Raw genomic sequence first — 13,272 nt, forward strand, 5'->3', positions numbered from 1 at the left:
AAGTATCTTGATAAGATATCCATTTCTTATGGGCCCTCCCTGAGTGGTCATGTATCCTCTCTTTCCATATGGCCGTGAAGGACTGCAGGGTGTGGCAAGCATACTTAGAGTCAGTGTATATATTGACTCATTTGTTACTTGCCAGAGTGAAAACATGGGTGAGGGCAATGAGTTCTGCCTGTTGGCAAGTGGTGTTAGTGGAGAGGGAGGCAGCCTCAATAGTTTGTATTAGATTTACTGTGGCACAACGTGCCTGTGGGGCGGGTATAGAGGTGGCGCTCCCATCTATGAACCATGTATGTGGGGACTGCGTAATGGGATGCTGGGAGGTGTATGGAGAGGGATTAAGAGATCTAAAGCCTCCATGCAATTACGTTCTAAGGGTCATGAGTGTTTTGCGATGAGAGTGGCTGGATTTAAGGGAGGGCAAGGTTTAAAGGAGAACTAGGAATTTTCAGTGAGGGTAAGGTGGATAAGTTGTAGGTAGGAATGGGAGAGAATTGACATGGCCTTATGGCTGAGAAGGTCTTGAAGAGGATGTGGGGAACAAATGACTGTCTATTGTCCAAAAGTTAGTTTAGAGCTTTCTTGTGCTAAAAGGGCAGTTGCTGTCAAGGCCTGTAAACATGGAGCCCATCCTTGATCTGTGGTGTCCAATTGTTTGGTAAGGTATGCAGTAGGGGAGAAGATATCTCCCATCTCTTGTCCCCAAACCCCAAAAAACAATCCTTGGGTTTTGGTACTGTATAGGATAAAAGGATGAGATAGGTTTGGGAGGGATAGAGCTGGGGCAGTGAGGCGAGCAGCTTTTAATCACTGGAAGGAAGAATGAATGGGGTTTGTGGGATCTAAGAGAATGGCAGGATCCCCTTTGGCTGCCTCATCAAGTGGTTTTGCTAGCACGTCAAAGTTAGGAATCCATAGGTGAAGATACCGTGCAAGCCCCAAGAAAGGAAGCATCTCATTTTTTGTGGTAGGAGTAGGGAGTTTAGAAATTAAACACTTGCGATCCACCATTATTTCTGTGGTGTTGGGGGTGAGGTGTACTCCCAAATATGTGACTGAAAGAGAAGAAAGTTGGGCCTTGCTGAGAGACACTCAAGATCCCCTGGAAGGCAGGAAATTAAGGAGAGGAATAGTGTGGGCTTGTTAATCCTCATAGGAGTGGCTACCAAGAGTAGATCATCCACATATTGTATTAAAGTGCTAGGAGTTGGAGGAAGTTTAGATAAGTCTTGAGTTGTGGCCTAGCCGAAGAAGTTGGGGGCTATTCTGAAACCCCTGAGGTCGTACTGTCCAGGTGAGTCGTTGGGAATTACACATATCAGGATTAGTCCAAGTGAAGGTGAACAGGTTTTGACAGTAAAGGTGTAAGGGGATAGAAAAAAAGGCATCTTTGAAGTCAAGTACAGAGAAGAAATGGGTTGTTGTTGGGATTGTGGATAGAGGAGTATAGGGGTTAGAAACGATTGGGTTTATTGGTAAAACGGCTGCATTAATGGCTCTGAGGTCTTGAACTAAACGGTATGAGCCATTAGGGTTTATAACCCGAAAGATGGGTGTATTAAAAGGTGAGTGGGTATGCTGTAAGAGATGAGAAGAAAGGAGTTTGTGTGTGATGGGTTTTAAGCCTATTAGGTGTTTGTTAGTGATGTGGTATTGTAAGGCATTAGGGAACAAAGGGGGGGTTCTGCAACTTAACGAGGATAGGGGAATGGTGTGTAGCAATGGAGGGAGAAGAAGTGTCCCATACTACGGGGATTAACCTTGTCCGAGGTGAAGGGGAAGGTGGAAACCTCTGGGGCCAGGTCTGGGGTGGCCTGTAACAGGCGAATCGTAGCTGGAGTTTGTTTAGGGTAAGGGTAGCCTTGAATTTGGAAAGGATGTCCCATCCCAGTAAGGGGGCTGGGCATTGAGGCATTATTAAAACTTTATGTGTGAATTGGGTGCAGTATAGGGTGCAGGAATGGATTGAATGATACGTGGGTGGTGTTCTGATCCCGTGACCCCTACTATTGTGATAGAGGATGGGGTTGTTGGTCCTGCATATTCAGGAAGGGTAGAGTAAGTGGCATCTGTATCAATGACAAAAGAGATCGGCTTTCCTGTTACCAAGAGAGTTACCCTGGCCTCACGTGTGGTGATCTCTGTGGGGGCCTCGGGCCCTGGGCATTGTCATTCTTCCTCTTGGGGGAATCCAAGAAGTTCTGGTAAGGATGGCTGTGAAGCCAAAGGTTGTGGGTTGGGGACTGGGTCCCTCCCACTCTGGCGAGTGGAACTGTCAACCCCCAAGTGACGTGGTTGTTTGCAGTGAGGACAGGGCCCGGAAGGGGGCTAGGGGTTAGGACAGGCTTGTACCCAGTGGCCCAGCTGACCGCATTTGAAGCAGTTCCCAGGTGACTTGCCCCTAGAGGCAGCCAGCTTTGGAGTATGTGATCCCTGGATAGCATCAGCCAGGGCTGATATTTGGCCTGATCTCTTTTGTATCAATCCTTCTTCTCCTCCTCCTCCCTATTGTTAAAAACCTTGAAAGCTGCAGTGAGGAGGTCTTGTTTGGTCATATGTGGACCATCCTCAAGATTTTTTTTAGTTATTTTCAAATATCAGGGGCTGATTGGGTAATGAGAGTGGAAGAGGGCCATGCCTGCATGGGAGTTTATGTCTATGCATGTTTATTTATGTGAAGCCTCAGAGAGGTGGATTAGGAACTTGCTGGGATTTTCAGTGGATCTCTGTGTGATTTCTGTAAGCTTGTCATAATTGACTGACTTGTGAGTAGTCTTTTGGAGGCCATGAAGTAGGTGTGTGCTCATATTATCCCAGAGATTCCAGTCCTTGTGGCCGGCCCGGTAGTGCCAATTTGGTTCCATGGGAGGGTTGGCAATGGCTCCCACAGGCTGCCTATTATTTTGGTCACATACATCATCTGCCTGATGTTGGGTCATTATCCAGACCTGCTCCCTATCCTTGGGGGACAAGATAGAAGTGAGAATCACAGAGAAGATCATGCCAGGTAAAATCATAAGACTGGGTGAGATATCTGAATTCCTTAAGATATGTGTCCAGGTTGGACTGGAAAGTTCACAGTCATTTTTTAATTTGAGAGAGATTGGAAAGAGAAAAGGCGATATGGACCTGGACATTTCCCTTCATCTTTGCCTCTTCGTGGAGGCGGTGTAAAGGAGCCGGAGCTGAGGCGGGGTTGTCACCTGAGGAAGGGGAAGAAGGAGAAGAGTTGGGTGGCTGAGGACGAAGAGAGGGAAAAGGTGAAGGGGTTGGTGGAGGATCTGGAGCATAAGGTGGTGGTTGGGGAGTAGAGTGATCTGACGGATCAAAAGATTGATCTGAGTCTGGAAGGGGAGATTGGGCATCAGCTGGGAGAATTTGAGATGTAGCTCAGTTTTGACAGAGAGGATGTGATTGGAGATAGAAGAAGGCATGAACATAAGGAATCTCTCTGGCTTTGCTGCTTCGGTGACAAAAGTTGTCTAGTTCTCTGAGAGTATCCAAATCGAAAGTGCCATTTTCTGGCCATGGGATCCATTGTCTAGTTTGTATTTAGGCCAAACCTGATTGCAGTAGAAAATGAGGCATTTGTGCTTAATATCTCCCTGGATGCCAAGAGGTTGGCCAGGAGATAGCCCAGCGGTGTAGAGTGTGGAGGAAACAAGACGTTTAGGTTTAATGTCTCCCTGGAGGCCAATGGGTTGTAGAAAACGAGACATTTTGGTTTATGTTGGCCAGGAGAAAGCCCAAGGGCATAGAGCCATGAAGGTTTGGATTGTGACAATCCCATTTAGAGGGTGAGAAAGGAGGTGATCAGTCCCAGTAGAAGAAGGGTAACTCTAATGAGCATCCTTGTTGGTGTGTGCCTTCTTTTTGAGAGAGGATCCACCTACTGGCTAGATTAACATACTCCAATAGTTGGGGGGCACGAGAGGGGTTCCCTCAGCCAGGCACCTGGGCTTTGTAGCAAGTAGAGAGTAGTCATAGAGAGTAGTCATGGGAACCCATAGAAGTAGGACAGACCCACTGACTCACCCTGAATTGAGACTGATGTTGGATGTGTTGGCCTGAAACATGAAGAGGAGAGAGTCCCGGAGGTACCCAGTTTCGTAGGTCCGGGAAGGGTGGTCAGGGGGCCAATCAGCCCAAGAGAGGGGATCGTCCGAAGGTCCCGGCCAGGAACCTTCCTGGGTTTAGGCACCAAAATGAAAGAAAGTGAGCCAAAATACCAGGTACCAATCAAGCTTTATTAAAGGAAAAGAATCTGCTGGGCTGAACTCAAAACGGAGAGCAGCAACTGTCATTGGGGTGGGAGAGCTTCTATGGGCTGTAGGGCACCAAGGGCTGGCTGAAGCAGTCAAGGAGGGGCATTGCACCCATGTGGAAGCAAAAGGGTTTCTATTTTGCTGAAGTCACGAGGCTTCTTGTAAAGGGAAGCAGGGAGGGGTTGGTGGCCATTTTGTGCTTGGCCTTGCCTAAAATTGCACTGGTTATATTCAAGATCTATCACTTCTTTGTCTCTTATAAGAGTTTTTGATTTAAAGCCTGTTGTGTCTGACCATGGTATAGCCACCTCTGCTCTCTTTTGGTTACCATATCCGTGGAATACCTGTTTCCGTTCTTTTCGTTTCAGGCTCTGGGTGTCCTTAGAGCTCAAGTGAGTCTCTTATGTACAACATGTGTTTATATCCTGTTTTTGTCTACATTCATCTAACCTGTGCCTTCTGATTGTTGAGTTAAGCCATTTGCATTTAAAATATTGCTGATAGGGAGGGCCTTATTGCTGCCATTTTGTTAAATATTATCTGTATGTATTACAGACTTTTGAGCTTCATCTTATTCTTTAGTGTGTTCTTTTCCGTTTCCATGATTTTTCTTGCAGTCATATGCTTTGGTGGCCATCAAATTTTCTTCCATTTATATCTTATAGATATGTTCTTTGTGTTTACCATTCTAGGTACATAAAGCATTTCAAAGTTATATATTCTATTTAAAACTATAAAAACTTTAATCACATACAACAACAATTTCAATACAATTTCAATCACCTTTTGTGTTACCAGCATCAGAAAGTACCTGTACATATGTTGTGTTCCCATTAGTACATATTTACAATCTTTTTATATTCTTTGCTTTTTAAATGCTAGGCAATAATTGAAAGTTGAGTTACATGGCCGGCCTGGTGGCACACTGGAGAGTGCGCCGCTTGGGAGCGCAGCGGCGCTCCCACTGAGGGTTCGGATCCCATGTGGATACCGGTTCCCGCTCACTGGCTGAGCGCGGTGCGGGCGCAACACCGAGGGTTGCGATCCCGTTGCCGGTCCCCAGTATGGGCGCGACACCGAGGGTTGCGATCCCGTTACCGGTCAGTAAAAAAAGACAAAAAGGAAAAAAAAAAAAAGAAAGAAAGTTGAGTTACAAATGAAAAGTACTATAATACAGGATTCTATATTCATTTTTTTTACTGGAGAACTTTATATTTCTGTAGTGGAGTTACTTTTTGGCATCTTCTTTTTTTTTTTCAACTTCAAGGACTCCCCTACTAATTTTTTATGGGGCAGGTCTAGAGTCCTGGTGAACTGCCTCCATTTTTTTATATTTGTATTGACAACATATGTTCAAATGTGTATCCATTGGAGGAATGACTAAATTAAGCTAATTAACATGTTAAGTGACATATTTACAATTTTTCTGTGGTATGAACACTTAAATTCTTACTGATTTTCGATTATATGTTATATTGTTATTCCGTGTTGTAAAATAGGTCTCTAATTTTTTTTGAAGGAGAATGTTGCCAAATATAATACCTTGGTTAATATTTTCTTTCAGCACTTGAATATATTCTCCTGCCTTCTGTAATGCTAGGTTTCTGCTGAGAAATGGAGATAATCTTATACAGATTTTCTTGTATATGATAAATTTCTTTTCTTCTGCCGCTCTCATCACTTTCTGTTTGCTTTTGAGTTTTGATAGTTTCTTTCTAATGTAATATGTGATGGTGTCTTTGGGTTCATCCTAATTGGGGTTGATTAAACTTCTTGACCTTGTACATTCATTTTTTTCTCTAACTCCTATGGAAAGTTTTGGCTATTATTTCTCCACGTGAGCACTCTGAACCTCTCTTTTTGTGGGACTGCCATAACATGTATATTTGTATGCTTGATGTTATTCCAAAAGTTTATTAGGCTCTGTTTGCTTCTTATTATCTTTTCATTTTGCTTGTCAGATTGAATAATTTTCACTAATTTGTCTTCAAGATTGCTTGTTCTTTCTTTTGCCTTATCTACTCTGCTCCTCAATTACTGTAGTAAAAATTTTAAGTTATAGTATTTCAGCTTCAGAATTTTGTTCTGGTTCTTTTCAATAGTTTGTCTCTTTGTATTCACATTTTATTCATACAACTTTTTTTCTGATTTCTTTTAGTTTATCTCTGTTACAATTTAGTCCATTGAACTTCTTTAAAAGACACTTGTTTCAAATTTTTTTAAGTAATTCAGCAGGATGTATTTCTTCTGACTTTAGTGTTTCTAGAGAGTCACACTATTCTTATTTGGTGATGGTCTTTTTGTAGGACTTGTAATCTGTTGTTGTTCTGGGCATTGTAAAAACAGCCACCTTTCCCAGTGTTTGTAAACTAGCTTCACAGAGGGAAAGACCTGCACTACTTAGCCCAATGTAAAGTTCTTGGATCTTTCAATTCTTTTCTGGGGTTACATCTTCGCTGACTGTGCATGTGTGCATTTACTTCAGCATATGTGGCTGATTAAAATCTTTTTATTTTCTCATAGATACTTATCTCTTCTTCTCAGCAGCCTTCAGTATCTGTTGTATATCTTTGCCTGTAATCTCTTCTCACCCTGCCCCCCACAACCATCCTAGCAGTAGAGGACCCATGCTTCTCTAACCCACTGCAGAACCCACTTATATTTTCAGTAGCATCCAAGCTGATACAGAAAGTATGCCATTGTTTCTTTCATTGTGTCATCATGCAGACACCAGGCAAGTCAGAACGATGACAGAAATTTCACTTTTTTCTTATGTTCAGAGGGAAAAAAAAATAGTAAGGGAGCCACACTGCGCTGTGCTGGGGAAGAGGTGGGGAAAAAAAGAGCAAATTTCACAAACTTACCCTTTGTTGCTCAATTTTGTATTGGTTAGGTATTCCTTTGGATGCTGCAGCTTCTCTTCTTGTTTCTAGACTTTTCCCAAAATGTAATATTCCAAAGATATTTTGAACCATGATTTGTTATGTCGGTGTTTCCATGGGGTAATGAGGGTCTAGCAATTTTTAGTCTGCCACCTTGCTGATAATCACTGCTCATACCTTATTTATACAAGAGTTTGTGTTAAGAGGTCCAGTGAAGTGATTTCCAGTAACACAAGAGTCAGCCAATTGCATTTATATCACCAACAAGACTTACCTTCAAAATTTTAATACGTCAAAGTTGTTCAATTTTTTTTTCCTGAAAACTTATGTAATTAATATTATAGTTAGTGAGTGTCTTTTTTTTTCTTTTTTCTCCCCCGCCCCAATATAATCAAGTTTAGACCTTGGAAACAGACTTCTGCTAACTCTGTTTTCCTTAAGATATCTCTGCCTACCCAGCCAAGGGATCGTCATTCTGCCCCCATGGTCTCCTGCACTGCTGTACTCTTGATAAAGTTTCATTGTCTCTCTGTGCATGCACAGAATGAACTCAATCATCTCCTCTTCATGGCCATTTCCAGGTTTTTGCCTCCAGGTCCCCATCAGAATTTTCATGCACATATCTCCTGCAGTCTCTATGTAGGATTTTGTTGAATATATATGGCTGGAAATACAACTCATAGAATATTCAGTTTGATAAATTTGATGGCAGATATTTTAAGAGATATAAAACTGCTTTCTTCCCATGTCATCAAACTCCTCCCTTTTAAATCTTTTTCATTTAAGCATGGGTCCCTATTATAGTATTTGCTAAATCGGTTCCTCCTTTTTCTAAATTCAGAATGTTGTGTCCTTGAACAGTTATATTTCCAGCACCTTTCATGTACAATGTCTGCTCCCATATGCCCATGACTCTCTGCCCTCCACTCTTGCCCTTCCTTTATCCTGGCTTTTCCTCACGTGGTACCTTGATCTGGATGGATTATACCACTTCCTGGCATATTGATTTTTTATTGCTGAACACCCCAATTTTCACAGGGTGCCCTCACACTCCACACTTTCACTGTGTAAGGCATGATCCTACTCATACAATGCAAAACTTTTCAAGACACTGCCTAAATCACTTTGTGCGGGTGATGATGATTCACGTATCATTCATGAGGGGTGCCTGAGTAAAACTTAGCAGCCTGGCTCAACGCTTGTATCTGCCTTGAAATATTTCTCTCTCTGCTCCTTGCATTTGCAGTGAACTGTTGCTTCTTGTACTTCCAGAGTGTATAATTGTGTTTAATGACATGATGTCTGACACTGCCATACAAGGGTCAAATTCTCTTTCCCTTACTTTCTCTGTAAATTGGTTTAGATCCATGAACAATGTTCTATAATGTTTATGGTGAGATGGTCTGATACTTATTCAACTCATCATGCCATATCTTACCATAGATTAGGAGACTTAAGTCACAGAAATTGATTTCTCACAAATCTGGAGTCTGGGAAGTCCTAGGTCAAGGTGCCAGCTGAATTGGTTCTGGGGGAGAGCCCTCTTCCAAGTTTAGCCCAGCGGTCTTCTGGTTGTGTCCTGAAATGGTGGAAAGAGGGAAAGGAACCAAGGTCTCTGCTGTCTCTTATATGGGCACCACTCCTGTGTGTGAGTAGTTCACTGTTATGACTTAATTATCCCTCAAAGGCCCCACCTTCAGTAACAATCCACTGGAGAATGATTTTGGCATAAAAATTGTAGTCGACATAAACACTCAGATCATGCTTGCATTATACTGTGTATGTTCCTTTTTTTCAGTCTGTTTTAAAGAATATTTTCTCTGATCTCAGTTGTTAATTTTCCCGGTGCAAACTGTTATATATATTTTATGGCCAATGAACTAGACAAGCAAATAGCTCTATTGACTGGCTGTTACATAACTGCAGACCTGAAGTCATCATTGTGATACCTTTCTTTGTTGCCTGATCTTATACTTCATAATGGTATGACCTCATCCATCAAAAATCAGTGATCTTCACAAATATTTCAGCTCTCATATAGTGTGCTGCTTCTGAAATAAAGAATCAGTGGGTTTTTGTTGTTTTTTTTTTTTTCAAGAGATAATTTTTTAGGATTCCACAGACCATGACGTTGTATAAATATGGTTTGTAATTATCTGATTACTGGTTTTATCATAGGTTATTATACTATATAATTAGAGTTCATTGTGATGGACAGATCATGGGTTTTCAGCATACGTTATTTAATATATCTAACATGCACCAGTAACTACTTAATATCAGAATATGCCTGGTCTGTGTGGGTATAGATAGTTTCATAATAGGTATTCAGAAAAGTATTGTCTATTTTAACAGTGTTTTATTATTGTTTTTCTCATTTTCTTAGTGCTATTATTATTTTGTGATTCAGAATTACCATTTATTTACATTTTTCATTGTTTGTAGTAAGCTATATATCATTACAGTATATTGAGCATTGGCATTTATTTGTGCACAGTAAACCTGTGTAATATGTATATATTTTTATTCATGAGACAATATCTTTTCTGGCCATTGGTGTGCACTTTGGAGTTACAGTGGAAAAATATTCCTTCTGTCAGGAAGAACATGTTTGTGCAATGTGAGGTTTTTGCTCATAGGTTGTTTGAAACTAGGCTTCCCCAGAATTAATTTTAATTAAATGTAGTTACCTTTTCTTTATTTAAGACTCCTGTTGCTTTTGTTTTCCTAAAAATTGAGGATCATGATTAGGAAGTTTTATAACTTTGTTTAATAGAGGTATTACTTTTTGTGTAATGGTATGTATTTCAGTATGAAATATTTATTTACCAATATAATCAGAAACCTATGATTCTTTACATCTTGTAGATTTTTCTCCAAAGTGTGTCATCAAGGAATTATCACAAAAAAGGAAAAGGAATACAAGACAGGTATTTCACACAGTGACATTGGAAAGACATGAACACGATGACAGAGAAGATTTTGCACGTCATAGAGTTCATTCTAGAGAGAAACTGTACAAATGTCGTGAATGTGGTAAGGTCTTTCATCATGCTTCAAGCCTCTCAAAGCATTACAAAATTCATACTGGAGAGAAACCTTACAAGTGTAAGGAGTGCGGCAAAGCCTTTAGAGCACACTCAAGCATAACTGCCCATTGGCTAATCCATACTGGAGAAAAACCTTACAAATGTAATGAATGTGGCAAGGTCTTCAGTTCAAAGTCAAACCTTGCACGTCATTGGAGAATTCATACTGGAGAGAAACCTTACAAATGTAATGAATGTGGCAAGGTATTTCGTAAGGATTCACACCTTGCAAATCATCGGAGAATTCATACCGGAGAGAAACCTTACAAATGTAATGAATGTGGCAAGGTCTTCAGTCGAAAGTCTCACCTTGCAACTCATCAGAGAATTCATACTGGAGAAAAACCTTACAAATGTAATGAATGTGGCAAGGTCTTCAGTCGAAAGTCTCACCTTGCAACTCATCAGAGAATTCATACTGGAGAGAAACCTTACAAATGTAATGAATGTGGCAAGGTCTTCAGTCGAAAGTCTCACCTTGCAACTCATCAGAGAATTCATACTGGAGAGAAACCTTACAAATGTAATGAATGTGGCAAGGTCTTCACTCGAAGGTCACACCTTGCAAGTCATTGGAGAATTCATTCTGGTGGGAAGCTTTACACATGTAATGTGTGACAGTGTTTTCAAGTACAATTCACTCCTCTCACAACATAATAGAATTCATTCTTTAGATTATCCTTAAAAGTGATTGGCAGATTCTTCATAATGAGTTCAAGCATTAGAGATCAGAGAGTTTATACTAAAGAGAAATCATAAAACATTATGTGGCTTCATTCAGGTTTCACAACTCACTAGACAATAAAATATACATTTTTTTTCCTTTTTGTCTTTTTTACTGACCGGTAACGGGATCGCAACCCTTTTCCTTTTTGTCTTTTTTACTGACCGGTAACGGGATCGCAACCCTTGGCATCATGCCCACACCGGGGACCTGCAACGGGATCGCAACCCTCGGTGTTGCGCCTGCACCGCGCTCAGCCAGTGAGCGGGAACCAGTCTCCACATGGGATCTGAACCCTCGGCGGGAGCGCCGCCGCACTCCCAAGCAGCGCACTCTCCAGTGCGCCACCGGGCCGGCCCAAGATATACATTTTTGATAGTACCACAAAAACATAATGAGCATGCTGAGGCTGCTACCAAAGGACCAAAATTGTAGAACATCAGAGGTTTTATGCAAGGCATAACACACTCTCTGGTTCTCCAAAATTAACCTCTAATATATAGTGCAAGATAATTAAAAGTAAAAAAAAATTTAAAAGTCATGATATGATGTATATCAGAGGTACCAGGACATTTGGGAATGGCCAGTTACCTTGAGGTTTTAAAATATTTATTATTTGGGGTTTCTTGCATAGGCAACTATTTATGACTTTCAACCTGCACTTTGAAATGTGTTGGTATTATGCATCCTTACACACCTTTAATGGTGGTACATGGGCAAGAATCAATAGGATGAAAGGGCCTACTTTATTAGGTGAAAGTCATTATTATCTAAGATCCTTGAAGAGACAGGTCTGTGCCTTCTAAAAGTAAATAATGTCTGAATGAAAGAGCATAGAGGTGGGGCAGAAAATCATGTAAATCTTTGATGTCAGTCATAACGTTTATTGTGTTCAGAGAAGGGGCCTTTGAATAATAGGAAAGAGAAGCTCTTACCAACTCACCATAAAATATAGCAGCACTAAACCTTAGGAGACTGGGACTTTTATGGGATACAAGTTATATTTTGTTATAGACTGAATATGTAGTAGAAAGAATCCAAGGGAGATGGTGGCTTCTTTATTCATTAATGGACAATAGCTGTTGCATACTAAAGAGTGGTGAAACATTCATCTTATGCTCAAAATTGAAGGGAGAACAGTTACCGTGGAGAGCTTAATCAAAAGAACTAGAATAGCAGGTTCTAGAATAGGATTCACATTTAACTGTTGACAATACATTTTTCTACTGTTTTATTCACAATGTATGATAGATCTCATGTTTTAATTAATAAATTTGTTTTTATAGTTATGAATGAATCATATTTTTTCTACCAACATTTCATCCCACCTGATAGGATACTTAATAAGAGACAGTAACAATGCACCATTAGACTCTTAATGGTGAAGGATCTATAACAATTTTTTTCTTGGTGGAGTCAAACATATAACTCATGCAGAGCACTTGAGTTATTTTCTTCGCACTCTGCACTAGGATACTTATGAGGGTATTATGAAAATCCAATAACGGAGTAACTTTGGACTCTTACTCCCTACAACCTGCATTGTTGTTGGTGAATATGCAATTTGTTATTGTATTTCTACATGCCTCTTTCATGTGCCAAATAATACCCATGGCATACACCTTGATTTACATGTGAGGAAAATACAAATATAGTAAGAAAATGCAAAATGCTATGAAATACTAAAAATGTCAGGGGGAAGAATAAAATTAGCACTATCTGATTTTTGTCCTTGGACTGCTCTGTGAAATGATTTCAAAAATTTAATGTTTGTGAATGTCTTAAGAATGAACATACAGAATAGGAATTTTGTTTTAGAAGATAAACTAGAAATTTCGTATATTCAACTTTATAACAATTTGTGCAGTTTGAATTTGAGACCACTTTACTGGGACTTTGTTGAACTCCACCTAAAGTTTGGTTTGAATATTGAGAATGTTGATGTTATACACTGATGTTTTATGAGAATATTTACTATGTAATGAAGCTTTCTGGGGAAAGCAGAGTAGATTTCCAATCTGGGGCAAACATGGCTTGAGAGAGCAGAGATATGTGACTCTTTGGGGTGTCCTGTTTTGTTAAAGGGTGTAAAACATTTACCTCTGTGTGAAAAATAAGGCTTAAAAATGGTCATACATAAATATGAGATTTTATTATAATATAATTGACAAAGAAATTTGGTTATTTCTGTGGCATACAATATTTTAAAACAATAACCAAAACTACAACTGATGACACTTTCCCCGGACTTGTCTGATTTCTATGAATTTTATGCAGTATCTGGAACACTCAATAACATATTCCTA

General features: G+C 40.2%; 2 protein-coding genes across 2 annotated transcripts in view; both read left to right on the forward strand.

Moving 5' to 3' along the window:
• The window catches only part of LOC103605966 (zinc finger protein 347-like), a 21,255-nt gene extending 12,522 nt beyond the window's left edge, over window positions 1–8,733 (forward strand). The window contains exon 5 of the mRNA XM_008590566.1: window positions 8,597–8,733. Coding sequence (XP_008588788.1) covers window positions 8,597–8,601 — 5 coding nt within the window. The 3' untranslated portion in view covers window positions 8,602–8,733. The remainder of the gene's footprint in view (window positions 1–8,596) is intronic.
• The window catches only part of LOC103605968 (zinc finger protein 665-like), a gene marked incomplete at its 5' end in the record, with an annotated part of 77,182 nt that overhangs the window by 45,018 nt on the left and 18,892 nt on the right, over window positions 1–13,272 (forward strand). The window contains 1 exon segment of the mRNA XM_008590567.1: window positions 10,149–10,810. Within this exon segment, the coding sequence (XP_008588789.1) occupies window positions 10,149–10,810 (662 nt within the window).

Source organism: Galeopterus variegatus, unplaced genomic scaffold (assembly GCF_000696425.1).
Source record: "Galeopterus variegatus unplaced genomic scaffold, G_variegatus-3.0.2 Scaffold6198, whole genome shotgun sequence".
NCBI classification, from domain to species: Eukaryota; Metazoa; Chordata; class Mammalia; order Dermoptera; family Cynocephalidae; genus Galeopterus; species Galeopterus variegatus.